Raw genomic sequence first — 27,931 nt, forward strand, 5'->3', positions numbered from 1 at the left:
GCTATAGAAATCATAAATTTATTGATACTACTCTTGTTTTATTCAAACCCTGGCCCCTGCCTTTCCATCTTGTATTATTTTGAAGTGAATCTCCTATGTCATGTCATTTTATATATAATATTATTACACATTTTGATACATATTTCTAAAAGACAAAAACTCTTATTTTTATAAATAGAGCATCATTTACATATAAGCAATCATTATCATACCTAAAACAAAAACCATCATTTATACAGTTGGTGTTCAAATTTCCTCAACTGGCTAATAAGTATTTTTTTTAACACTTGAAGAAATTGAGTTATTATTCTTAGGGTCTCTTACATTATTTTGTTGACTTGAACCCCATAGCACTGTTTAACAGACTTTGTTTCATATTTCCTACAAACCTGCAGCTGGATCTCAAGGCTTGACTTGATTCAGTTTCAATTTTGTTGGAAAGAACACTCTGTTTGTGGTGCTGTGCACGTCCTCCAAGAGGTACATAATGCCTGGTCGTCTGACTTTCTGAGATGTCAGCAGCTAATGATCATTGTCAGATTATTTCATTAGGATTTGCAAAATAATAATATTATAATTATATTATTCCTTTTTCACTTATTAGCTGGAATCCATCTGAGAAAAACTTTTTGAATCAGAGATAAAGTTCATATGTGAAAGGCAGGTTAAATGCTCAGTTCTTTCCTTTTACCACTTTCAAATATTTAGTTGGTTCTCTAAAATTCTCTAAGTGTGACCAATAAATTTTTTTAGTATCATTATTATACATGGATTCTTAATAAGTGTAATGTACTTCAATCTACTACAATTGGTCTTATTACTAATATTCAAATTGTCCCCTTCTTTGGATAGTGGGAGATTCTTCAAGTTAGCTCCTGAGCCTTTTTGATATCACTCACTTATCTGGAATAGCCTCATCATGTATATTTCCTGCCCCAGGCCTGGAAACAGACATTTCTTCAAGGAGTGCTAATGGTACTTATGAACACAACCTGGGCCCCAGGCATGCTAATTTCTACTAGGTCGACCATTGTCGATAGATCTTTTGAGTAGGCAGAGATCCTCTCCTTCCTCTTTTTACAAGAGAAAATATAATGGATTCATATCATTATTTATAATTCAAATTTGAGACTACAGGATTTTCTCATCAAAATTATAGCTGGCTTTGTAGCAGAAATTAACAAACTGTTCCTAAAATTCATATGGAAATGCAAGGGACCCAAAATAGCTAAAATAATCTTAAAAAAAAAAAAGGGGAGTCATACTTCTGCATTTCAAAGTATATTATAATGTGACAGTAATCATGACAGTGTGGTATGCCATAAGAATAGACATACAGATCAATAGAATAGATTGAGAGTCCAGAAATGCACCCTTACATTATAGTCAATTGATTTTTGACCCGGGTGTCAAAACTAATCAATGGGAAAAGAACAGTTTTTTCCAACAGTGCTGAATATTCACTATTTTGAATATGCAAAATAATGATGTTGGGACCTAACTGTAAGAGTTAAAGTATAAAACTCTTAGAAAAAATATAGGAATAAATCGTAGTGACTTTGATTTAGGCAAAGCCTTCTTAGATAACACAATAAAGGCACAAACAAGAGACAAAAAAATAAATTGTACATCATCAAAATTAAAAACTTGCATGTTCTAAAGGTCATCAAATATTTGAAAAGACTACCGACAGAATGGGAGAAAATATTTGCAAACCATTTATCTGTTAAGGGACTCATACCTAGAATACATAAAAAAATCTTACAATATAAAAATGGTCAAAGGATCTGACTAAACATTTCTCCAAAGATGATATACACACAAATAGCCAAAAAACATTTGAAAAGACGTTCAACATCATTAGTCAGTAAAATGCAAATCAAATGAGATTCTACAAAAACAGTGAGATTCTACCTCACATACGCAAGGAGAGCTATAACCAATAAGAGAGATAATGACACGCGTTGGTAAGAAACTGAATCGATCATGCTGGGTGGAATGCAAAATGGTGCATTTGTTTTGGAAAATAGTCCAGTAGTTCTTTAAAAGTTTGAACACAGAGTTACTATGACCCAGCAATTGCACCAGGACACAAAGTTTGTTCATGGTAACATTATTCGTGATAGCTAAAAAGTCCCAAAGTCCATCAACTGATCAATAAATAAAATATGGCATATCCATATAATGAAATATTTGCAGTAAAAAGGAATGAAATACTGATATATGCTATAACATGGATGGACCCTGAATTATGCTAAATAAAAGTGAGTCACAAAAGGCCACATATTGTATGATTCCATTCATATGAAATTTACAGAATATGCAAATCTATATAGAAAAAGTAGATTGATAGTTACATAGAGTTAGAGAGGGATGGGGGAGAAAAGGAGTGACTGCTAAAGGGCATAAGGGATTTTTAGGGATAAAGAGAATGTCCTAAAATTGGGGTGATGGTTGCACAACTGTAAATATACTAAAAAAGCACTGTATTGCACACTTTAAATAGGTGAATTGTATCTCAATAAGGCTGTTATTAAAAGAATTTGAGATGAATTTCTACTTTACACATACACAAGATTATAGTGTTTTACTTAAATCTTTGCTTTTATATCTGTATCTCTTTCATATTGAAAACCTTGGTTCCTAATAACATTAATATTATTACTTATTTTATCTATATCTACATCCTTATCCATACAAAATAGTACCTGAGTAACAATATTAATATTACCAAAATTAGTAAAATCTGTGTAAGGTTTTTTTGTTGTTCTTTTTATTCCTAAGCTGTATCTCACCAGGGAAGCATGGTCTAAATACTGTGTTGTACTTATCTGATATAGTTCCTGAGAGTTTAAGTCATCAGCTTATACAGAGTTTTTTTGTTTTCATTTTAGTTATTTTTTAGGTATCGCCTTTCCCCCACATTTCAATTTAATTTTATTTTATAACGTAAAATAGTTACATGATTACAATGTCAAAACAAGGTATATTCAGAGAAGTCTAGTTTCTATCTTCATCTTCTCCGATCTGTTTTTTCTCTTTTCTCCTATTGGCAACCATTTTATTTATTTTATCGTTTATTCTATTATTTAAATCACAGTATAAGCAAATGCATAAATACATAATTGATAGCCTACTGTATACAACTGACACTGCCTTTTTTTTAAACATCATACTCTGAAGATCACCAAAAATGCAAAAAAAAAAGCCTTTTGAAGTATTTAATAGCAACAATGCAGAAGGTCACAGTATTATTTTTATTCCGTGAAAAGAAAACTTCATTCTTTTTTTCAGCTGCATAGCACTCCACTATGAGAGCCTGGACATACAACATATGGATTTATTTACTATAGTTTATTCACTCAGTCCACTACCAATAGACATATAGGTTGTATTCATTTATTTTTTATTACAAACAGGGCTGCTATCTTTTCATATTTTTGCAGTGTATCTTTGGGATAATTCTCTAGATGTGGGAATGCTGAGTCAAATGGGTAATTTTCCCTGATGCTGTCAAGTTCCTCTCCACAAAGTTGTTCCATTTTGCATTCTCACAAGCAATGTATGAGAGTGCCCATTAATCTACAGCCCAATCAATAGAAAAATGTGGAACTTTTGGATTTTTGCCAATGTGATAGGGGGAAAGAAAAGGTATCTCGGAATAATTTGATTTTGAATTTCTCTTACCATGAATTAAATTGAATATTTTTTCATATGTTTAAGGGCCATTTACATTTTGTTTCTTTACTGATATTTAGTCCATTTTTTTCTAGAGTTTTTGGTTCCAGTTTTTTAAAAGCTCTTTATATGCCAGGGATGATAATAAATGGTAAATACTTTTTCCAATTTTTTTTTTTTTACTTTGCTCATAGCGCCCCTACAAAGTTTTCCTTTTAATTTATGTAATCAAATTTATGAATCCTTTACCTTACTGCTTTTGAATTTCTGAGTCGCAGTTAAAAAAAATTATTCATTTCTAGGATATGGAGGGACTCCCCACATTCTCTTCTATTATTTGTAAGGATTCACTTTTTTTGATTCATTTGAAATTGTTGTATAAGTGTGAAGAATTGAATAATTTTTTTGACTTGCACTAATCTATTTGAGTAAGGCTAGTACTCTGCTGCCTTTACGGTTCATGTATATGTGTTTATTCACCCACTCAGTTTAGGGGAAAAATATCATGCATTGCTTTGAAGCTAGGGGATTTATATCCCATGTTTAAAAATAAAAAGTCCTATTTTTACAGTTAAAAATTATACTATGACCTTCTCTACTATAGCTATTAAACATTTTGAAAGGTTTTTTTCTTTTTGCATTTTTGCAACTATTGGAAATAAATCACATACGTTCTTAATAGTTGTGCCAGGTAAGATAAAATTAAACCAAAGATAACAACTCCTGGATTAAAGATACTTATTAATTAAAATTAAGGTTAAAAAATGAAAATTAAGATTAAATGAGTGCCTTACACGGGGTAAGTGCTCAACAACTTTTTACTAAACTATTATCACCGTAATTCTATAGCTAGTTCTTGGAAAAAAATAAAAGGAATTGCAAAGCCTTCCCTGAAAATGCATCAGGAATATCATCTATTGTTATTAATGTTATCAAATTTTAATCCTTCCTCAGACTGATATTATGTAATAAATTTATCTTCAGAAAAATTAAATAACTGAGTCTGTAGCACAATTAGACTTATACCAACTAGAAACTAATACCAAAGCTTATTTTGTTATGCAGAGAAAAATGTGCAATATTGCAAATCAGATAGTATTTAAATTCATGTCTGTTATATGGTAAAAGTTCTGAAGAACATTTTCTTCTTTCTGAAGAAAGAATCAAAATTTCTAGATAAAGCAGATTATAAATGTCAGGTTTCTAGGACAATAAAGTCTCATTCATTCACTCTGAATACTCAAGCATATGAGGATTTGTTTTATTCAATAAATAGCTTCTACTCATTTATAATAGAGATCGAGGAAAGGAGCAGATGATAACATCAATGATAACCTACAGCCTCATATTGGCTACTGGATCCAAACTTTCCCTTAAGCAAACCTTTTAATTTCAATTTGATCACAGGAACAAAATCATTGACTGAACGTCAACACTTTAAATCCCCTTCTCTTTCAGCTAGTGATGTTAACGAACTGGGAAATAATCAGGAAATAGGAAGGAAGAGAGATAGCCAAAGTCCTAGATAATGTATAATTCATTATTGGCTACTGACAAACTTCATTTTACAGATGAGAAAGCTATAGCTTAGAGTTTTTAACCTGAACAAAGTTACAGAGCTGGCTTAACAGCAAAGCCAAAACCAGATTTTAGGTTTTCTGACTCTGAGGCAAATGCTCTTTCCAACATGTCATTAGACTGGTCAGATTAAATAATTAGGAAAAAACATATCAAGCTGATCCAATGTAAATATGTATTCTATATCATCTTAGAAGTTAAACCTAGTTTTACACATTCGATTTCATTCTTTTCTATTATTTAAATTATTGAGAAATCTCAATATGAAAAAAAACAATTATTTTTCCCTCTTCTTATTTATTCTTTTTTCTACATTTAATTTTAGAAAGTAAATGCTTTTCTAACGAAAAACTATTACCTTATTGCATATAAAATTCGCCATCAAAACAAAATTCTGTAAACATTTCATAACCATATTTAATCAATTTATACCATTTCATCTGAGAAAACTGAAGCCCAGGTCAAATTCAAGTTTAAAAAGTACTGAGTATCTACTATGAATCTGGTCCTGGTGCTAAAGTCAGAAGATTAACAAAGCAAAATCCAAAATAAGTATTTCTAATCTTTGGAACTAAACTCATGTAAGCCACACTCTTTATCGAAGAAAGTTAAATCTCAGTGGCCTCCCCAGCATTACCCTGATACTAAAGCCAAAGACACTACAAAAAAAATTATAGGCCGATATCCCTGATGAACATAGATGCAAAAACCTTCAAAAAATATTAGCAAATTGAACTCAGCAACACATTAAAAAGATCATATACCACAATCGAGATTTATTCCTGGATGCAAGGTTGGCTCACTATTCACAAAGCAAATAAGGTGATTTATCATATAAATGAAATAAAGGAAATCATATGATCATATCAATAGCTGCAGAAAAACATTAGACAAAATCCAGCATCCATTTACGATAAAAACTCTCAGCAAAGTGAGGATGCAAAGTGAGGATAGCAAAGTGAGGATAGAGGGAACATAGCTCAACATAACTAAGGCCACATATAACAAACCGACAGCTAACATCATGCTTAACAATGAAAAGCTGAAAGCCTTTAAAGATCAGGAACAAGACAAGTATGTCCACTTTCACCACTTTTATTGAACATAGTATTAGAAATCCTAGCCACAGCAATCAGATAGGACATAAAACGCATCCAAATTGGAAAGCAATCTACAGATTCAATGCAATGTCTGTCAAAATACCAATGACATTTTTCACAGAACTAGAGTGAAATAATCCTAAAATTTATATGGAACCACAAAAGACCCTGAATAGCCAAAGCCATCTTGAGAAAGAAGAACAAAGTTGGAGGTATCATGCTACTTGATATCAAACTATACTACAAGTCTGTAAGAATTAATACAGCATGGTATTGACATCAAAACAGACACATAGATCAATGGAACAGAATAGAGAGCCCAGAAACAAACTGACATCTATACGGTCACTTAATCTAAGACTAAGGAAGCAAGAGTATACAATGAGATGAAGACAGTCTCTTCAATAAATGATGCTGGGAAAACTGGAAAGACATATGTAAAAGAATAAAACTGGATCACTTTCTTATACCATATACAAGAATGAACTCAAAATTGATTAAAGACTTAAATGGAAGACCTGAAATCATGAAACTTATAGAAGCAACATAGGCAGCAAACTCTTTGACATCACTCTTTGTATTATTTTTTGGATATGTCTCCTCAGGCAAAGGAAACAAAAGAAAAAATTAACAAATGGTACTACATCAAACTAAAGAATTTTTATACAGTGAAAGAAACCATCAATAAAACAAAAAGACCACCTACTGAATGGGAGAAGGTATTTGCCAATGATACATCCCATAAGGGGTTAATATGCAAAATATATAAGAAACTCATATGACTTAACACCAAAAACATTAAACAATCCGATTAAAAAGTGGGCAGACAAATAGACATTTCTCCCAGGAGGACATTCAGATAGTCAGTAGACATGAAAAGATGATCAACATCACTAATCATAAGGGAAATGTAAATTAAAAACCACAATGAGCTCTCACCTCGTTTCTGTCAGAATGGCTATCATCAACAAATCAACAACAAGTATTGGCTGGTGAGGATGTGGAGAAAAGGGAACCCACGTGTGCTGTTGGTGGGACTGTAAATTGGTGCAGCCACTATGGAAAACAGTATGGAGGTTCCTCAAAAAATTGAAAATAGAACTAACATATGACCTAGCTATTCCATTTCTGGGTATTTATCCAATGAAATCGATAACACTAATTCAAAAAGATACATGCACCCCTATGTTCATTGCAGCACTGTTTACAATAGCCAAGATATGGAAGGAACCTAAGTGTCCACTGATAGATGACTGGATAAAGAACAGGGTATGCATATATAATGGACTATTACTCAGACACAAAAAAGAATGAAATCTTGCCACTTGCAACAACATGGATGGACCTAGAAGGCATTATGTTAAGTGAAATAAGTCAGACAGAGAAAGACGAATACCATATAACTTCACTTATATATGGAATCTAAAAACTGAAATAAATAAACAAACAAAACAGAAACAAACTCATAGATTCGGAGAACAAATTGATGGTTGCCAAATGAGAGTGGAATTGAGGGGAATGGGCGAAAAAGGTGAAGGGATTAAGAAGTACAAATTGCCAGTTATAAAAATAGTCATGTGGATGTAAAGTACAGCATCCGGAATACCGTCCATAATACTGTAATAACTGTGTATAGTGTAAGATGGATCCTAGGCTTATCAGAGTGATCACTTCGCATGTTATGTAAATGTCTAATCACTATGTTTTATACCTGAAGCTAATATAATATTGTATGTCAACTGTAACTGAAAAATAAAAAAAAAAATTAAGAAAAAACATCTCAGTGGCCGACAATACAATTCTTCGATATTTTTGTTGAAAATAAGACCTCGAAGAGTTTTTCCAAAATGTAAGACAAAGTTCTAAACTCAAAAGAAATTCTTCTAAAGTTTCTGAAATTACTGAGGACACTATTAAATTATACTGATAGATGTTAACTCCAGTTTTATCAATTTTCAATGGTAGATCACCTTATTTCAATAATATAACATTTATAATATTCCAAAATACTTTTAGAGATAGAAACTAGATCCCAAATTACTTGTTTGAAATGGAAACTGTCCAAATCTAACCAAAGTATCTCTCTTTCCTAAGTTTGAGAGATTGGTCACAGGAAGAGGAGAGACGTACCTTTCCATGACAGCCAGGCACTCCTTTCTCCAAGTAAATCGACTCCCTCGTCGTAGCCGAAAGGTTCCAGATGTGGCAGAGACTGGAGGAGGTGTTTGTCTCCATTCTGGGTCTTCTATTGGAATGGGGGCTGGTCTCATACTTAGTGTAGCCCCTGAAATAAACAAGGCATTTTGAGCAGATACCTTCTAATTTAATAAAACCCATATGACAATATATCATGAAATCAACAATGAACTTTTTCTCTCCATTGGAACTTGTAGGCCCAATATATATTTATATATTTTAAAAATTTACTTGACCAAAATAAAAATCCAAAGTGACAACTCTTTTTTAAATTATTTTAAAATGTCATTTTTTGTTTGTTTGTTTGTCATTTGTCTCTTACCTTTGGGCCATTTTTCAAAATGAAGCCCTAAATCTCTCTCATTCAGGGAACTATCTTCCTCTGAAAAATCTCTCTTGAAATTCCTATTTGACAGTTTAAATCTTTGTGAACAATATACCCCCTCTGTTCACAAACTCATTACCATCCAAAGGACTTTCTGTTTTTGAGAAAATGGGGACCTTGAAGTGTATATGTAGGTGGGAGGTGAATTTAAAATAATCCTAATTGCTGTAAACTCTTAAAAAAAAGTCACATATAGCATCAAAGAAAATAGGATATTTTATAAGCTTTTAGTCTACCAACTAAACCACCTCTCCTCCATAGGTCTACTACCAATTAATGCTACAGTACTTTGTTACCTTCTGTTACCTTCTGAATGCAATAAAAGGAATGAAAAAATACTTATAATTGAGATGCTTTACTAATTCAGATTAGCCTTTTCATGGACAACCTGAACTGGTGATGATGCATGTACTCATTCATTTACCATTTATCAAACCATTTTACATGGCTTATTCTAAGCTAGAAGCTATGAATAAAACAAAGAAAGCAACTTTGTCTCTGACTTCCATGGACTTAAAGCAAAGAATTTAAATATAACTTGGTATGCTTTCATAGAGTCCAGTCCCTGACTCTCCCACTGTTCTTTCATTCTTTCCACTGTTAAATTCATCTTCCCAAAGCATAATTATGATCATATCACTCCACTGATCCAAAGCCTTTGAAAAGTTCCCTCTGCCTATGGAATAAAATCCAAACTCTTAAGACACCCCTAGAAAGATAGGTTAGAACTTGTTAGAATTATGTAGAATAATAATGCACATATTAATAAATATATATTTCCTTCTCCATCACAGAAATCATACTTTATTTATTGTACCTTGCAATTACTACCACGGGTAGTATTTCTACTTCACTACATACACATCTATTTGTAGATCCCATCATAAGGGCTACATGATTATACGCTTTCTCTTATACAGATGAGGAGTATTTTAACCAATCCTGATTCTCCTCTCCAAACCTGATGTCTTGCAACTTTTGCCATCTGAGTAAATTGTATCCCCCTTCTTCCAATTCCTCAGCTCTAAAATCTCAGATTAATTTTGCTAGCCACATGGAGTGAAAGATCTCCAGCCAGGGCCCCCAGGTGCTCCTGCTAAATCCACCTAAAGTGCCATATGTTTGAGAAAAAAGCCATTTTGGACATTCTAGGTGCAGGTAATGACATGCGGAGAACTGCAAACCTAGCTGACAGAAATAAGGCCCGAAGCATACAGTCCCAATACAGCCATGTGGCAATCAGCCTCCAAGGTGGTTCCTAAGGACCCCTGCCTCCTGGTATTCACCCTGTTGTGCGGTTCCTTCCCATACTATACCAGAATTAGTCTGTGTGACCAGCAACATATAGTAGAAGTAATGGTACGCCACTTCCAGTGTCAGATTATAGAATACATTTGTGGAGTCTGTCTTAGTTGCTTGTGTCTTAGATCACTCACTCCGAAGAAAATTAGCTGCCATTTTATAAAAATACTCAGAAAGCCGATGGCGAGACTCATGTGGACAGGACCTGATGTCTCTGGTTAACAGGCAGTAAGGAACTGGGGCTTGCCAACACTCATGTAAGTGATCTTGGAAGTACACTATCCAGTCCCAGTGACTGCAGCCCTGGCTGACAGCTCAACTCATGAAACCTCATGAGAACTTTGAGCCAGAACCATCTTAGCTAAGCCACTCTTAGACTCCTACTCTCAGAAATTGTGAGATAATGTGGGGTAATTTGTTGCACAGTAACAGAACTAACAAGAGACATCACAATCATCTCCAGTCGTTTATTTCCCCATGTTACCCAACACACTGAGTATTTTAATATTACTAATTATTCACATTTATAAACTTAGCAGGCAAAAAAATTCCCTTTAATATAGAGATTTCACTATTAGTTAAGAATGAGCATCTTTTCCTGTTTACTGACCATTATATGTCTTTTCTTGTAAATTTATCTTTGTCCTTTTTTCTTTTGAGTTATCTATCTCATTGATGTGTAGAGACCACACCAATTGCTAGTGATAGATTGCAACTATTTTTTCCAATTTGTCATTCATGTTTTATTTTTATTTATGGTATGTTTTGTGATCTTAATTTTTATATAGTCAAATCTGTCAATCTGTTTCTTTTATGGTCAATGCATTTTGTATCATTCAGAATATTTTTACAGTTTTCATTTTTGTTTAAACCCTTAATAGATATATAATTTCCCATTGTGTGTGATATAAATATTTAACTTCTTCCTCAAATGGACAAGTGTGTCATCACATAATGCTTTAGAGATCTGTGGCTTAAAATGTGTGGCAAACTATGGCATGTTGCCATAGTTTAAAGAAAGTTTTACTGAAATACAGCTATACTCATTCATTTACATACTGTCTCATTTTGGGACTACAATGGCAAAGTTGAGTAGCTGTGACAGAGACCATATAGACTGCTACTACTGGCCCTTTACAGGAAGAGTTTGCTGCTGACCCCTGGTTTAAAAAATTCCTGGCCTACACACCATGAAACTCTAGACCGAAACCCTTCTTTAGACCGTTCAAGAAAGAAGGTTCCATTCTGCCAAGATAACTTGGCAATTGGGTCTGGGCCTAATTCAAAGTTAATCAAGTTTAGGAATAAGAAGGAACTAGGAGGCTGGAAGGTTTCAAAGTCTTTGTTTTGTTACTTTTTTGAATGCGAGCAGGAATTACAGCATGACAAGGGCTCTGGAAACTATCTAAGTAGACTGTGTAAATTCTGTTCTACAGCCAGGATAAAAGGTCCAAAACAGCCAAGCTGCTATCACAGCTGACTGAGACAGGCAGAAAGAGACTGGGTAAGGCAGGAGGTCCTCTCATCCAATGCCTGGCTCTAGCAAAATGATACCATTTCAGGGCTTCAATGAGTAGAAGATAGGGAATAGATGAGTGAATTCCAGCTAGCAGGATACATCTATAACTATGGCACGCTTTCCTAGTTAAGTAGAGTGATCAATGGGTACAAATAAAACAAATTCAAAGAATCTTAATCATGAGGTTTAAGGAAATAAGCCAACTGATAATAATGGTTCTTTCTTGGTATTGGGTTTACTGGTAATATAACTATGTTTCTTTATAATATTCTTCATCGTCCAAATTTTCTATACAAAAGAAAATTTAGATGAAATAAAATTGGTCCGGTAGGAAAAGAAAGGGAGAGAGAAGGAAGGAGGGAAAATAAGAAGAGAAGTAAGTAGTGGCCTGGTTACTTTAAAAGTAATCAAGGCAATTTATGCACAGAAGGTAGAAACTCTAAATAATTTCAAACTTGTAAACATACTTCATTTGAAAAATAATATTATCACATTAATTTTGAGGGTTTTTTTTCTTGCTTTTCTTTTTCGATGTAGCAGTATTTTAAAATAGTGAAAGCAACACTCTGGGAACAATACAGAGATTTGTTCTAGAAACCTTGGTTCATTTGCTTTGGTTGAAATGGATACAGAGCAATGAATAACACAAGAATGGGTTTAAAATGATTAACTTTGAAAGAAAAATACAAAGATATCAGAATGTAAGAACAATGTATATAAAACTTTAAACTCCTCAGAAGTAAAACAATCCACTTCTTTTTTTCTTTATAGGAAGTGTTACCTATTTTATTTTTTTAACAGATTTTTTTTCCCTCATATTTGGGCTCCCATTAAGAAAAAAAATTTAAACATTTATCTAACAAATCTAAACCCAAGAGAAGGAAAAATAAAACTTCTTCCTAATTTGCTGATAGAATTTTAAATTTTGGTAAATGTTTTCTTCGTATACATAATTTTCCTGCTTATCAGGGTTATTTCTGGGTGAGCCTTTGCCAATCAGCTAATAAGAAAAGGATTCCAAGCATGTCATTACTACTCCATTCACAGAAACCAGCTTCTCCAAGAGTAATTTCTCATCTTCTCCCATGTCACACACATAATTTCCCTGAGGGTCTGGGACTCTGCAACAGTGAAGGGAGGAAGCATCACTTTTGTTCTCCAAATTTACTTCATGGACTTGCTGCACAAGCCTCTTGGCAAACTGTATTTAATTGTTTAGTTTAGAAATATGCAGAATCAGTGCCATGAGCCAAGAGGAACTGAGCACACTCTGTCTGCTATAGCAATGTTTAAATTAGACAAGGGAAAAGACTGTTGAGCTTAATTTGATTAAATAAAGGGGCTTTTGATGTCAACCATGCTGAATTTAGTACTTACATCTTTTAAAAAATAGGCATTTTCTTGTAAATGTTTTCATAAGAAATGATAAAATGTATTGGATCAGTTTCCATCAGCCTATTTTATCAAGCCTTGGCAGGCTTTGGGTTATGCTGGAAAATTCTGATGATGGGTCTGTTTACCAGAGAACTACATTTTATCTATATGTATTGGATTATCAGGAAATATAACTTAAATATCCACTCTATATTTTTCTTGCAGGGTCCACTTAAACAGGGACCAAATAACAAAAACAAACAACAACAAAAAAGCCCATATCCAAATGGATCCAGAATAAGAGGTTGAAAAGAAGAATTTCAATCAAGGTATACAGAGAGAAATGCTCTGAGCCCAGGAATAGAGAATGTACAAACATTTTTTTTTTTTTGGCTTGTTTTCTAAAATACTTAAATTTAAATAAAAGAGAAAAAAGTACTTTTTTATTTTGTGATTTTCCTTAATTTTGCATTTTTTATCAGAATATGTGCAAAAGGATGGTATCATTTACATTTCTTCTGATGAGCTATCTATCCTAGACAGAGAAAAATTATGAAAGACCTACCTATCAGTAAAAATCACTGACCTCTTATTTCTATTTAAGTGCCTCTCAAATGCAAATCTGGACTATGTGAACCTAGGTTCTTCAGTTTCTTACATCATTAAAGCTGTCAACGAGGCAGATTTTTTTGGAGGGAGGGTCTTCATCTCTCTTTACCTCCCTCTCTACTTCTCTCCCTCCCTTCTTTCATTTCTTCCTCCCTCCTCTCATTACATTTATACGTATTTTTCAAATATATAGAACAAGTACATGGCACAGAATTTAGAAAGACACAAAAGGTTATGTAGTTAGCAGCCTCTCAGTTCCTGTCCACAGAGCCATTTTCATCAATTCCTAATACAGCCTTCCAGAGATGTTCTGTGTTTATTTGAGTGTATATATACATGTATGTATGTATTCCCCTATATAAATGGCAATATATTATAGCCATTGTTTTGTCTTCTTTTATTCACTTATGAATTTGATATTACCACATACAAAACCAATTCATATAAAGCCACCTTTTAAAACAGCTATATAGCCTCCACAGTATTCCAGTGTACAGATACACCATAATTTATTTAACCAGTTCGTGACTAGGGACATTTAGGTGGATTCCAATCATCTCTGCAATGCTTTGCAGAGAAGATTCCGATAAACTATAAGCGACTATTGACTAGACAGTGGATAAGCTATTCTTAGATGCTAACGTAATTTTAGTTCATCTTATCCAAACATGATAGTAGTTTCAAAGTGTCTATGGAATAAGAAGAAATAATACAATTCTTTAGCTAATATGAAAAGTTATGTTAAAATCAACAAAGTAAGAATATTTTTATCTAGAAAGAATTTTATACCACATTAGCTCTTAAAGGTTAAAATTGCAAAGAAAAACTTAAAAAATTAAATTTCATTTGCTAACATCCAATTACTGTTGAGACAATGAAAACAACCAACAATGAACTTCTTTTCTCTTCAGCTAACTTTAAATTATGTCCTACAGAAAACCTGACTAAAAAGAACTTAGAACCAGTATGAATTTAGTTTCCAAATAAAAAACAGAAAATATGGAGACGGTTGGTAATGCAACTTCACAAAGAGCAAATGCATATAATTAGAGAAACTTATTCTTAAAAGAAGGCACTATCTCCTTAAAGAAAACAGCTCCTAATCAACAGGGGGATGAATGACATTTCTTTCCCATTATTCCTGTTTCAATGCCTTAGTTCCTCCTTCCTCTAATTTCCTGATGATGGGTGTTCCAAGATAAATTAAAATAGGAAATAAGATTAAAAACAAAAATAAGACAGGGAAAAAAAAAAAAAACCACAACACAACAGCTTCAGAAGAACACAATATCACCCCAGTGCTAAAAACTGGATTTTAATAGCAGTATTCTCAAGTGGACAGCGCTACCCGATTAGCTACAAAAATGCTGCTGTGGCCTAAGAGCTGCATCTTAGTCACCTTTCCTGTTTCCAGTGAATTTGTTTTCCTGGTATCCTATTCCATGCTTGGTATTGGAGCCTGGCCCTGAAATCCCAGTGTGGGAATTCAGCCCCACCAACTGTGATTAGATTATATGTTAGGCACTGTTCTAGGTGCCAAATCTAAGAGACTAAAACCCCTTCTCCTATAGAGGCTGACTGCCTGACACATTGACCAGTGTTTGCCTTCCAAATTCTTCACTGCTCTGCCCTATATATTTTGGAACACCCTAACAATCCCTCTCGTGTCTCTCCTGGTAACCAACTATTGGAATGTGACCAGGCTTATAAAACTTTAAGCATAGTTCCTTAATCATCTAGCTAATCCTTGCTTATCAGCCTACCTTGCTCTATTAAACAAACCAAATACCAAGTTGTTTCTGCCCCTCTCCATGTGATTGGCTCTGCTATGAATCATGGGAGAAGTGACATCTTTAGGAAGATTGCTTTGTACTGAGTTTGACTTGTTGCTTCAACTGTAATATATTTTAAGACTGAGCTGTCCTACATGATAGCCACTAGCCACACGTGGCTATTGAAGCTGAAATGTGACTGACTGGAAGTATGTGCTTTACGTGTAAAATATATATTATATTTCAGTAGAGAAAAAAAGAAATCTCAGTAATTTAAAAAAGTGCTGATTAAATGTTGAAGTAATAATACGTATTGTTAAATAAAATATATTATTAAGTTTAGCTATTCTCATTTTTTAAAATGTGGTTACTAGATAATTTAAAATTGCATGTCATTTGCATTGTATTTTTACCGAACTTTTACTGAATATTTAACTAATGGCAGCAACAAGAGATATTAAGAGATTTGCTTGTATATCTAGAAAAATATCTAAAATCAAAGTTCTTTGCAGACAAATTTCCAGCTAATAAATGCTGAAGGAATGTTAGACTGGATTATCACCATTTTGCAATCCCCACTGAAATAACTGATTCAAATAAGCATCATCAATGGATTCTAAGACCACTGGCAAAGGTTGAAGAGGATATTCACCCACTGACAAAATGATACCCTGCTGATTTTAAACTGCAAAGACAAGAGCTGGTGGTCACTACTTTAACAAATGATCAAATTCAGCATATGAATAATGCTATAACTTGATATTACATGCCTCTTGATATATGATAATGTGAGATAAACGATACCTAAAGAGTGTTTTGCTCCAATGTTTTATTGTGAAAATTTTCAAACATAGAGCAACAATGAAGGAATTTTATGGTGAAAGTTTCTATTCGTGCCATTTAATATTTTACTTTACAGTACTAACGTTTTCACATATCTGTCCATCTCCCTATTTTACAATGATGCATTTCAAAGTAAATTGCAGCCATTAGTACATGCCCTCCCTAAATAATCTGTGAAGTATTCTTGCCAAAAATGTTTAATCTGAATCAAGCCTCCAATCCTAACTTCCAGTTTACAGAAAATAAAGAGCTATAGAGGAATAAGTTAATTGACACTAAGAGGAAAAGTTTAAATCCTGAATATGGGACATTCTGCAATATTTTTGGATGGTTTAAAAAGTTTATGTCATGAATGGGGATGGGGAGCATAGCACAGGGAATGCAATTAGCATGACTACGCTGGCTAAGTGGAGGGTGAGCGGAGGGAGGGAGCAAATAGGGGGACAGTTTTACAAACTATATAGATGTCTAACCAATGTACGGTGTACTTGAAACTAATTAAAATAAATATATTAAAAAAAAGTTTATGTCACGAAAAAAAAGTCTGAGTGACTAGATTGAAGAGTCTAAAAAGACATAACAATAAATTCTAACTTGCAACCTAAATTAGATACTACTCAATTAAAAAGAGCTACAAAAGACAATCTTACAACAATTAGAGAAATGTGAATATGCACTTGATATTAGATGATATTAAGGAATTATTGTTAATTTTCTTAGATGTGATAAAAGAAAATATGATTATGTGGGTGATTATCCTGTTTTTCAGGAGATGAATGCTGGAGAGATTATGTGTGTATACATACATATATACATAAAATTTAAATTTATTCACTTACTTATTTCATAGGAATAAAGGAAATATAGCAAAATATTAACAATTATTGCATCTAAAAAGAGGGTGAATAGATGTTCACAGTGCTGGTCTTTCAATTTTTCTGTACATCTGAAATATTTCAAAATAGAAACGAGGGGGTGGGTAGATTAAAAAATTCATTGCAGAGAGGTTAATATGCTCTTCTGTTTTGGTATGCCTGGGCCTTTCAGAATGAGCATGTGATCTTTGAAAAAAATCTTATCAGAGACATACACAAAAATACATCTCTATAACATTCTTTATTTCCACCTCAGAGCTAATGCTATTATTAGCAAAGACTCTTCAATATGCAATATCCCTACTGGTAATTTAGTCTATAAGCAAAAACTTTAATGCTGTAGTATTACAGAAGACAGCTCAATCACAAGGTTAAACTGGAGATCAGGCTCACTGCCACCGGTCTGTGTTACATGTAGATTGAGACAGTCTGTCACACAACTTCAGATTTTACTTTATTTACCACTTGTTATAGTATCCTGCAATAGAACTTGTCTATTCCTGGCAACTTCAGACAGAAAGGTTTCTGTGATCTTTTTCTTTAAGATTTCATTCTGTTTTCCTACCTATTGTGGCTCCCAAAGTCATCAAGACAGCTTCACCCTTAAGCCCAAAGGTACAATCCTCACCCAAGTAAATAGAATCAGAAACAGATAATCATTAACAGAGATCATTGGATACAGTATAACATGAACTAAATAACAGCATAAACTTATATTAGTAACTAAAGATTTACAAAAAAAAAAAACTAGATATGGAATCTTATGTGTGTACCTACAGTTGAGGAAAAGAAAATCAGCCACTGACAACCATGACCTTTCTTTCAAACTTTGGATAGAAAGATCATATAACCTAAAACAAAGATGCACCTTGGAAGAAAGAGTGAAAAAAACTAGATAATTTAGTTGGACATTAAACTACAACTTGGTACAATTAGGGCTTAGATTTTACAATTAAGAGTGTTCTTTGGCATAAAGTAACAACAGTAAAGTATGAAACTACCTTAGTGAAAACAAGGCAGCACATAGATTCAATAAAGTAATTAATTACATACGTCTCATTTCCTATGCAATGAAAAAAGTAAATGATATTTACCAGGGTTTGTCTTCTCAAGCTGATACCATCGGTAGAAGGCTCTTTTCTTTTGTTCACTCAGGTCTGATCCCTGTTGCAACAGCCAGTGAGAGATCCGGCTCTGACTGATACCTACACAGAAAGAGAAATAGCTGTTGCGGGCACTGAAATCACATGGAAGTTAAGATTCTAGGTTATTGGGTTCTTCTCTATAAGGAAGCTGCAACTTGAGCAAAATCTTTAACATTTGGGCTTCTTTGTAAGGGTTGACACTGGCTAGGACATACTCAGAAATGATCTATTAGAGGTCAAAGCATTTTATTAACCAAGATTTTAAAGTGGTCTCTAAAATTCTCTAAACCAGGTTCATGAATTTATGAGCTAAACGAAAGATTTTTAAGTAATAGTTATTTATTAGAAGCTGATTAGATTTGTGCTGTTTCAACCACCGCCCCCCCCCATCCTGGTTTAGAATATTAAAAATTTCACCAGATATTGAGAAAAAAAATCAAGCCAAAAAATCAATAATGCTACTCATTACTGATACTGACAAAAAGAGTTAGAGGCTGGGGAAGTAGGTCATTGAAAACACTCTCTTCAGTAAGATTTCTGGCTTATTTGTTAATTCATTTAGGCATTTCAGATTTGGTATGTACCATCAGTGCAGATAACTAAGAACTGGAAGACTTTAGAGATCCATTGCAATACGACCTCTTAGGGAATCTCCAGAGGTAAAGACGTTCTAGCACATAGACTTATCAGAATCACATGCTCCTCTGGTCATTATAGCTACTTCAAAAATGAATAATTCAACATATAATTGGCAAAAGCAAAGAGAAGTAGGAAAGATGAAACTGTCTTATATGCCTGTAAGACACTTTCCAAAGGAATAGTCAGCCATCGTAGAGGGTTAACAGTATCTCAACTCTCCCGAGGAATTACTTCTGGTAACTGGATAAGACTGCATACCACCTGTGCCAACACCTGTTTAAAGCTATAATGCACAACGGGAAGAGTGGTTATCATAACGTAATCACACCCTCTAACCTGAGAAGCAGGAGGTCTGGTGATCCCATTTAACTCATTAAAAGCAAGCCAATAGTTTGTTTTAAAAAAGTATGTTAGAAAAAAATTGAGAGAAAGATTGGGCTGCAAAGCAACATACTCTAATTGGAAACACCTTTCACTTTTAAAGGGTAAAATTTGAACAGTTTTCTAAAACCTAAGTGATTACATTCTCAAGTTATTCACGCAGCAGTTTTCCAATGGATTAAAAATCTATACGATGCAGATGGTGGCAGCTAGCACGGCATGCTTGTTCTAAGAGAATGCAAATTATTCTGGATAATTAAGCTAGTTGTGTTTAGCATTGCTTTTACCAAAAGTCTAGATTCAGACATTAAGCTACTTTTTTACACTACTTTTAAACAAGAGTGAAAACAATCATTTACCACCATGAAATCACAATTGTTATGTCAACAAAATTAAACAATTTTATATGAATTCTTCATATTGGTGCCATACTACTCAAAAACAATGTAAACTGAAGAAAAATCTTTTAAGAAAAGAAAAGACTATATTGGTTCTGTTACTTTTACACAGTCAGATCACACATAGAACAAACCAGAGCCTACTAGGTATCAGAGCCGTCCAGGTTCTGGCTGGGCTGCAGTGGAGGAAGAGGGCAAAAGCTCTTCCAAAGATTAAATTATGGTATATTTGCATAATAAAAACTGGGCAGACTTTTTAAATTAATGCTGTAAAACAGCCATCAAAAGCAAACAACAACAAAAACAAAACAAAACACAAACAAACAAAAAGCCAGCAATACCAAGGGTTGGCAAGGACATGGAATATATGGAACTCTCACACTGCTGATGGAAGAGTAAAATGTCAGGGCCACTTTGGGAAACAGTTGGGCGATATCTACTAAAATTGAACATATGCATGCCATGTGACCTAGCACATTCTTTCCTTGGTATATAGCACATAGAAATGTGTACATGTTCAACAGAAATGTGTTCAATTACATAAAAGTCTAACCATTATGCTGTACACCTGAAACTAATATAAAATAATACTGAAAGGTCAACTCTAATTGAAGAATAAAAATAAATGTATTCAAAAGATATGTACAAGAAGGCTTATAAGAGCATTATCCATAATAGTTCCCAATTTGAAAGAACTCAAATACCTATGAACAGGAGAATGTATAAATTGTGATATTCATGCATTCTTCTATAGACTACTATACCAGATAGAAAAAGGAAAAATTACTGCTATATGCAACCACATGGATAAATCTCACATAACCAATACTGGCCAAAAAAAGTCAGAAACACATAAAAAAGCCACACAGCTGTATGATTTAATTTATATAAAGTTAAAAAACAGACACGATTAACTACATGGATGGCAATCAAAATAGTGGCTGCCTATTGCTAGGAGGGAGGAGGTTAATTACTGGCAGGCAGTGTGAGGAAGGCTTATATAGTGACCAGCACTGTTCTTGATCTGGATCTGGATCTGGATGGTGGTTATATGTGTAAAAGTCATTAAGCTTGACACTTTTCTCTGTGAATATTTCAATTTAAAAAAAGTTTCCTCAAAAAGTTTTTATAATTCTGTGTAGTGTTTAAAAAATAAATGGATATGTATCAATATAGAAAGATGTCCACAATACAAATGAAAAAGTATATACTTTTATAAATACATATTTACTAATTTATGTTTTGATTTGGATAGTAACAAAAGCTTATCTATAGCCAAAGATGGTAGAGTGGCAGACTTCCTACACTGTATACCTCTATATTGTTTTATTAGAATGCTACAAACAATGTATTAATTTATTTTTAGGCTTCCCTTATAATCACTACATACTTTATTAGTTGTTTTATAAACAATGCGATTAAGTTAACAAAGAAGTGCAAAAAGAAGTTAATTTCAGCATTCCCTTGGCAATTCCACTCTTAGGTAAATAATGTTAACTGTTAATATATGTTGCTCCACAATTTTCTCTATGTATAAGTATAATTTAATAAAACAAAGGGAGAGAAGGAAATAAAGAATATCTTCCTGTCTAGTCTTTTGTGTGAACAGGAAATAAACAAAGAACTTCTCCCCTGTAAATTAATCTCAGTTTCCATATAATAAAACATAGAAAACAAAGCAATAAAGCAGATAGTTTTTCCTGAAAAAGCACTATAAAAAATAAACATGTATAAAAGCATACTTTAAAATAATTTTTCTTAGTTAGCAACTTGCTGAAAGTAAGGTTCCTCAACTCATCTTTCTGGGGCTGCACCATGCCTTTGGAACTTCAGCAGAGCTTGGTGTCAAAAGGCCCTGCAGCTTCTCTTTACTGTCATGTTGTTATTGTTGTTGTTTTTCTTAACACTGTCAGTTTTGGTGCTTCTTCTTGGGAGAAAATTCCCTAACTCCCTTCTTACTTCATTCTCCACAATATCATTCTCCATAAGTTTCGATCCTCAAAACCTCTTTTCTACCTTTTACAGAGCAGGAGGAAAATTTACATATAACCTTCATACATTGAAAGACTGAAAACTAACCCCTGATTAATTTCCTTCCAATAAGAAAGTGATCACATTGTATTTATAGGAAGAAAAAGCCTCATTCACGTTCTTTTCTGAGCTTCAGCTCCATCAGGCTCCTTCCAGTTCCTCAAATGCCATGCTCCCTCCCACTAGAGGGCTCTCTCTCACAATCCATTCTTATCAAAGTCTCCAGCAGTACAAATTTAAATGTTTCCTCTTTCTTCCACTTTTTGTAGAGTGTGACACTAGGAACCGCTCTCATCACCTTCATCCTTGAACGCTGGATACAACTCTCCAATGCAAGTTTAAAGTTAATTTCAGCGATTGCTTTGCTAGCTCCTTACATGTTAGTGTTGTCTCCACGGTTCCATTTTTAAGCATCTTCTCTTACTTTCTACACTCTTCTTTTGGTCATTTCCAACTATCAACCATCCTGATTTAAAATATCATCTAAATGCTAGAGCACCAACCTTCTTTCAAACCATCTGCTAGACAGCTTCATAAGAACTTCCTACAGGCCTTTAACAAACAGTAAATTCATTATCCTCTTCCTTTTAATCTGCTCTTCTTCCTGTCCCCCGAATCAATTTTATCTTCCACTCTATTCTTTCCCCCAACCTTTACATGCTTACTAAAATTTTCTCTTTCCTAACTTTCTCTTCCTAAAATTCTCTTCATGTTCCCTCCAATCCTTATTCCTGCAGTACGGAATCTCAGCCTCTTCTGCCTGGACAATTGAAATAACTGATGAAAAGAACAAGCCATCAAAGATCCACAAAGTACAAAATTCTCATGATCAGATCCTTTTTAACTGGAAGATCATTTCACTGTCGAAAATGTAAAACACGCTTCTTCAAGCAATCTTCTACTTGAGAACTGCTGTCATCTCTCCAATTCACCTTCACATTGCAACCAGAGTTATATCTCAAAAATATTTAAGTTAAAACGCATGCATGCATTCTCCATAAAAATGATTTGCTAATATGCAGAGAAAAAGAGAGTCCTTCATCCCAATACTTCTTTTATTCCCTAACCTAGAGGAATCCTTGTTTATTTGGTGTGAATCTTTCCAGACTCTTTCCAATGGATTTAATATATAAACATGTGTGTGTACATATAGATGTAAACATATACATATCTAGTTGGATTTCTCTTTTTAACACACATTTGGAGTTATTCTATACATAATAAGTAACTTACATTTCTCACATAATGTCTTGGAATGTAGTACATTATGAATCATCATTCTAATGGCTACATGTAGTACATTATGAATCATCATTCTAATGGCTACATGTAGTACATTATGAATCATCATTCTAATGGCTACATGTAGTACATTATGAATCATCATTCTAATGGCTACATGGTATTCTATACAATATAGTAAAATCCCTTAAATATTTACCTATTATTGGACATTTCAGTTGTTGCTAATGTTTTACTATTATAAATGATAATGAAATAAACACTCTATGCACATCTTTGTTCACATGAATAAACATTTTAGAGTTGATTCACAGGAATGACATTTTTTTGATAGGCACTACAAGACTGTCCTTCAAAGGTTGTACCCAATTTTATACTCTAACCGATAGCACTGAGAATGTTTCCCTACATTCTCACCATAACTGAATACTATAAAACTTATTTTGTAAGTCTGACTTTCTCTTTGTAAACATAATACATGATCATTAAAAAACTAATTCTAAGCAATTCAGAGAAAAGTAGAAAAATTAAGAGGAAAGCTAATGAAAAACCCATCCAAATTCTTACCACTTAGAAATAACTAAGATCTCTCCAAGTATATGTAAACATAGAACAGGCAGAAATAATTACTAAAACGACATCATACTAGACAGAACTTTAAAATGTAAAAACATTAAATTTAGTTTGATCTGATTTTAACTTAAAAAAAAATTAAATAGAGTGAAAATGAAAGATCTACTCAAGTTCAGTAAATGCTTCTACAGGGGTAATGAGGTTACTAAAAGAGTACACTAAAGGACAAAGAATTATACAAAGACATTAGGAGGTAGGAAGCATTATTTTCTAACTTGCAGACAGTATTTAATGGCTCTGGGCTAAAAAAAAAAAACTGAGGAAATTAGCAGACTGTGGTAGCCAGCCTCCAAGATGACTCCTAATTATCCTCTTCCTACCTTTGTGTAATCCCCTCCAACAATGCTTCAGAGTTGGTAGGCGGTGACTTCTGAAGCTAGGTCTGCCTTGCTATCTCTCTGAGATACTTAGTTCTGAGAAAAGCTAGTTGCCATGTTGTGAGACCACTCAATGAGACCTATGGAGAAATCCACGTGGCAAAGAACAGGCATTCTAGCAGTTATGTAAGTGAGCCATCTTAAGTGTATGTTTTCTAGCCTTAGTTAAGGGTCCTGATGACTTCAACCTCCTGAGATACCTTGAACCACATCGACCTGTCTAAGCTGCTCCTGGATTCCTGACCCATAGAAACTGAGTGAGACAATAAAGATTTAGGTTTCAAGTTGCTAAGGTCTGATGCAAATTTTTATGTAGGAACAGATAACTAATACACATAGACCATACTTTCCCCATCTCCCTTCAGGAGTTGGGTGAACTCCTAATATTTAGAAGATATTTTTGCATGGTCAACACTTACATTCCGTTCTGGATTCATAATTCTCATAATTATTTATTCATAGTTCTAGATTTAAATGAATTCAAGATTTATGATACAGTTTCCTAGTTTTCCCATTCTAAGCTCTGTATTTTTTTTTAAATTGAAGCATATTGTACATAGAGTGAAGTACACTACTCTTTAAGTATATAATTTAATGTATACACACATGTGACTATAAGCTCAAATAAAGATATAGATTACTTTCATGTTCCCTAGAAGGTTCCATTTGTCCACTTTTTTTCTACTAATGCCTAAATTCTATATTTTCAATTTAATTTTTGATTGGTAAGGTTCTTCAAGCAGTTTTTATCAGTATGGTCATGTGCCACATAATGACATTTCAGTCAACAGACTGCATATACAGCTGCAGTATACCATTTAGCATAGAAAGAGAAGGTTATACTATTTAGTCTTATTTAAGCACATTCTATGACGTTTGCACAGTGATAAAATCGCATAATGATGCACTTCTCAGAACCTGTCCCCGTCAGTAAACCGCATGACTGTACAGGTTTGTTGGTGCTGTATTCCCTAGTCTTTGTATGCTTGTCTTTGTCTTCCAAGTTTATACTTTGAGAACAGCTCTACAAGGGAAAGTATTTTAGGTTAGACTTTCCTTTAAAATCTATTATATTGGAGTGATGTTGATAAGACTAGCAGAGTAAGGACTTCTGAACAACCAGTCCTCCATACATACAATGAGAGCAACAATAGCTGCTGTACCATAAAAGCACTGGGAAAAATGGTCAGAATCAACTCTTTCAAAACTCTGGAAATTAACCAAAGGCCTGCAACAATCAAAGGAGGGCTTATTAAAGAAAAAAAAAATGCTGAATTTTAGTAAGAATAGCTTTATGACATTTTGAACTTAACCTACACCCATTCCCACCATCGCAGCATCACAGCAGACTTGAAAACCAATATTCCTGCAATCATAGTGAAAACCAGGAGTGGTCTGATAGCCACTGCAGGGAGTATAACAAGTTCAGAGTTCCCCAAAACACCATTCTAAGAGAATTGTCACTACTGACTTGTCTAGGGATTCCCTGGAAACTCCCATTTGCAAGGTCTGTCCTTATTTGACCTGATTCAGACCTCATTCAGCGTGAAGTCTTTTCCCTGTGAGGAGAAAAGGAAGGGAGGTGGTTTGTAGAAACAGTCAGTGGCAATTATTTAACACTGCAGGTGCCTGAGGTGATGACAACGGCTGGGGCAAACAAGGAGTGATCAAAATATTTTAAAAGCCGAGGAATGAGGTTAGTATATGAGTGTCTTTGAAAAGCTTTGACATATATTTTGCAATCTAGAAGGCCAGGCCCACGCGTAGGTCTATGTGCATGACCAGGGCAATGTGCACGCACAATGAAGAACTGTAAAGGCCCTAAGCTCTCACCTCTGGTTGACCTTGAAACATAGTGCAAAGAGAAAGTGAAGGCAAAGGCAGAATTATAAACTGCCTACCTGAGCATTGGGATGCCCCAACATACATCCAGAGCCCCTCAAAAAAGCTGGGAAATTTATTGGTTCCAGGCATTTAAGGAAATCTCTGTCTAATATAGCTGACCACTAAGCTAACAAGGAAGAGACTTCAGTAGCCACACATCACAAAGAATACTGACTTTACAGAATTAGTTCAGAAAAGTCACTAAACAAACAAAGAGTAAAAACAGTAAAAAGCAACAACAACAAATCCAAGGGTGGAAATCGAACTTCCAGAGTTCCCACATCATATTATTAAACTGTTCAGTTTAAAAAACAAAACTTATGAACCATGCAAAGAAACAAAGTATGACACATACATAGCAACAGAAATAGTTGATAAGAAGTGTTTTTGAAGAAACCCGGATGTCAGACTTATTAGACATAGATTTAAATCAGCTACTATAAAGATATTCAAAGAACTAAAGAATACATGTCTAAAAAACTAAATAAAGGAAAGTATGAGAAAAACGCCTCTCTAAACCAAATATCAATAAAGATCCAGGAATTATAAGAAAGAATCAAGTCAAAATTCTGTAGTTGAAAAGTACAATAATTTGAAATGAAAAACTCACTAAAGCAGCTCAACATCACATGTTAATTGGCAGAAGACATAACTAGTAAACTTGAAGACAGGTCAATCAAATAATCTATTATGAGAAACAGAAAGAAAAAAGAATAAAGAAAATAGAGCAGAACTTCAAAAACCTGTGGGACACTATCATGTATACCAATATACATACAATGGGAGTCCCAGGAGGAAAAGAGGGAAAAGTGAAGAAAACATATTTGGAAAATAATGGTCAAACAATTTCCTAATTTAATGAAAAACATTAATCTACATCCAAGAATCTCAATAATCTTCAAGTAGGGTAAACTGAGACAGATAAACATGTAGAAATATCATAACGGTTGAAAACCAGACACAGAGAGGAAATCTAAAAGTAGCAAGAGAGAAGTAATTCATTATGTACAGAGGGTGCTCAATGATTGACAGCTGATTTTCTCATCAGAAACCATGAAGTCAGAAGGTAGCAGAAGGATATATTCAAAGTGCTGGGGGCTGGGGCAGTGGGGAGAGCATCAAATAAGAGCTCCATGTTAAGTAAAACTATCCTTCCAAAATGGAGACATTAAGACATTGCCAGACAAACAAAACCAGGGAAAATATAATACCAGCAGACCTTCTCTACAAGAAAAAGTTCTTTTGGCTGAAATGAAAGGACACCAAATAGTAATTCAAAAACACATAAAGAAATAAAGAATGCTAGTATAAGTAACTACAAAGGTACATATAAAAGACAGTATAAATGTATTTTTTCTTATATTCCTTTTATTCCTATTTAAAAAAAAACTGGATAATGCAATAAGTATAAATCTAAGTTGATGGACACACAATGTATAAGCACATAATTTATATGACAATAATGACACAACTGAAGGGGGAAGAAATTAAGCTATAAAGGAGAAAAGTTTTTCTATAATATTGAAATTAAGTCTGTATTAATCAAAACTAGATTGTTAAAATTAAGATGTTAATAGTAATCCCTGGGTAAACACTAAGACAAAAACTCAAGAAAATACAGCCAAAGAAATGATGAGGGATTTAAACTGGTACACTAGAAAACATCTATTAAATAGAAAAGAAGGAAGTAACCAAATAATAGGGGAACAAAACAGACACAAGACAGAATAAATGACAAAATAGGTGTAAATCCTATTTCATCATAATTACATTAAATTTAAATGGATTAATCACTCCAATAAGAAGACAGAGACTGGCAGAATGGATTTAAAAACACAATCCAAATGTAAGCTGTTTACGAAAAATATATTTTAGATTCAAAGACATGATGAGGTTGAAAGTAAAAGAATAGAAAAGGATATACTATGTAAGCAGTAACCAAATGAAAATGCGAGTAGCTTTACTAATGT

General features: G+C 33.8%; 1 protein-coding gene across 16 annotated transcripts in view; it reads right to left on the reverse strand.

The window, feature by feature from the left end:
* HMBOX1 (homeobox containing 1) overlaps window positions 1–27,931 on the reverse strand; it is a 151,050-nt gene that overhangs the window by 36,625 nt on the left and 86,494 nt on the right. For all 16 annotated transcript variants that reach the window (XR_005655638.1, XR_005655636.1, XM_039875875.1 and 13 more), the window contains exons 5-6: window positions 18,326–18,436; window positions 8,487–8,640 (exon numbers count right to left, since the gene is read on the reverse strand). Coding sequence is in view for 14 of the 16 variants with exons in the window: in XM_039875875.1 (XP_039731809.1) it covers window positions 8,487–8,640; window positions 18,326–18,436 (265 nt within the window). In the remaining 2 variants the exon portion in view is untranslated. The remainder of the gene's footprint in view (window positions 1–8,486; window positions 8,641–18,325; window positions 18,437–27,931) is intronic.

Source organism: Pteropus medius, unplaced genomic scaffold (assembly GCF_902729225.1).
Source record: "Pteropus medius unplaced genomic scaffold, Ma_sr-lr_union100, whole genome shotgun sequence".
In the NCBI taxonomy this organism is placed as follows: Eukaryota; Metazoa; Chordata; class Mammalia; order Chiroptera; family Pteropodidae; genus Pteropus; species Pteropus medius.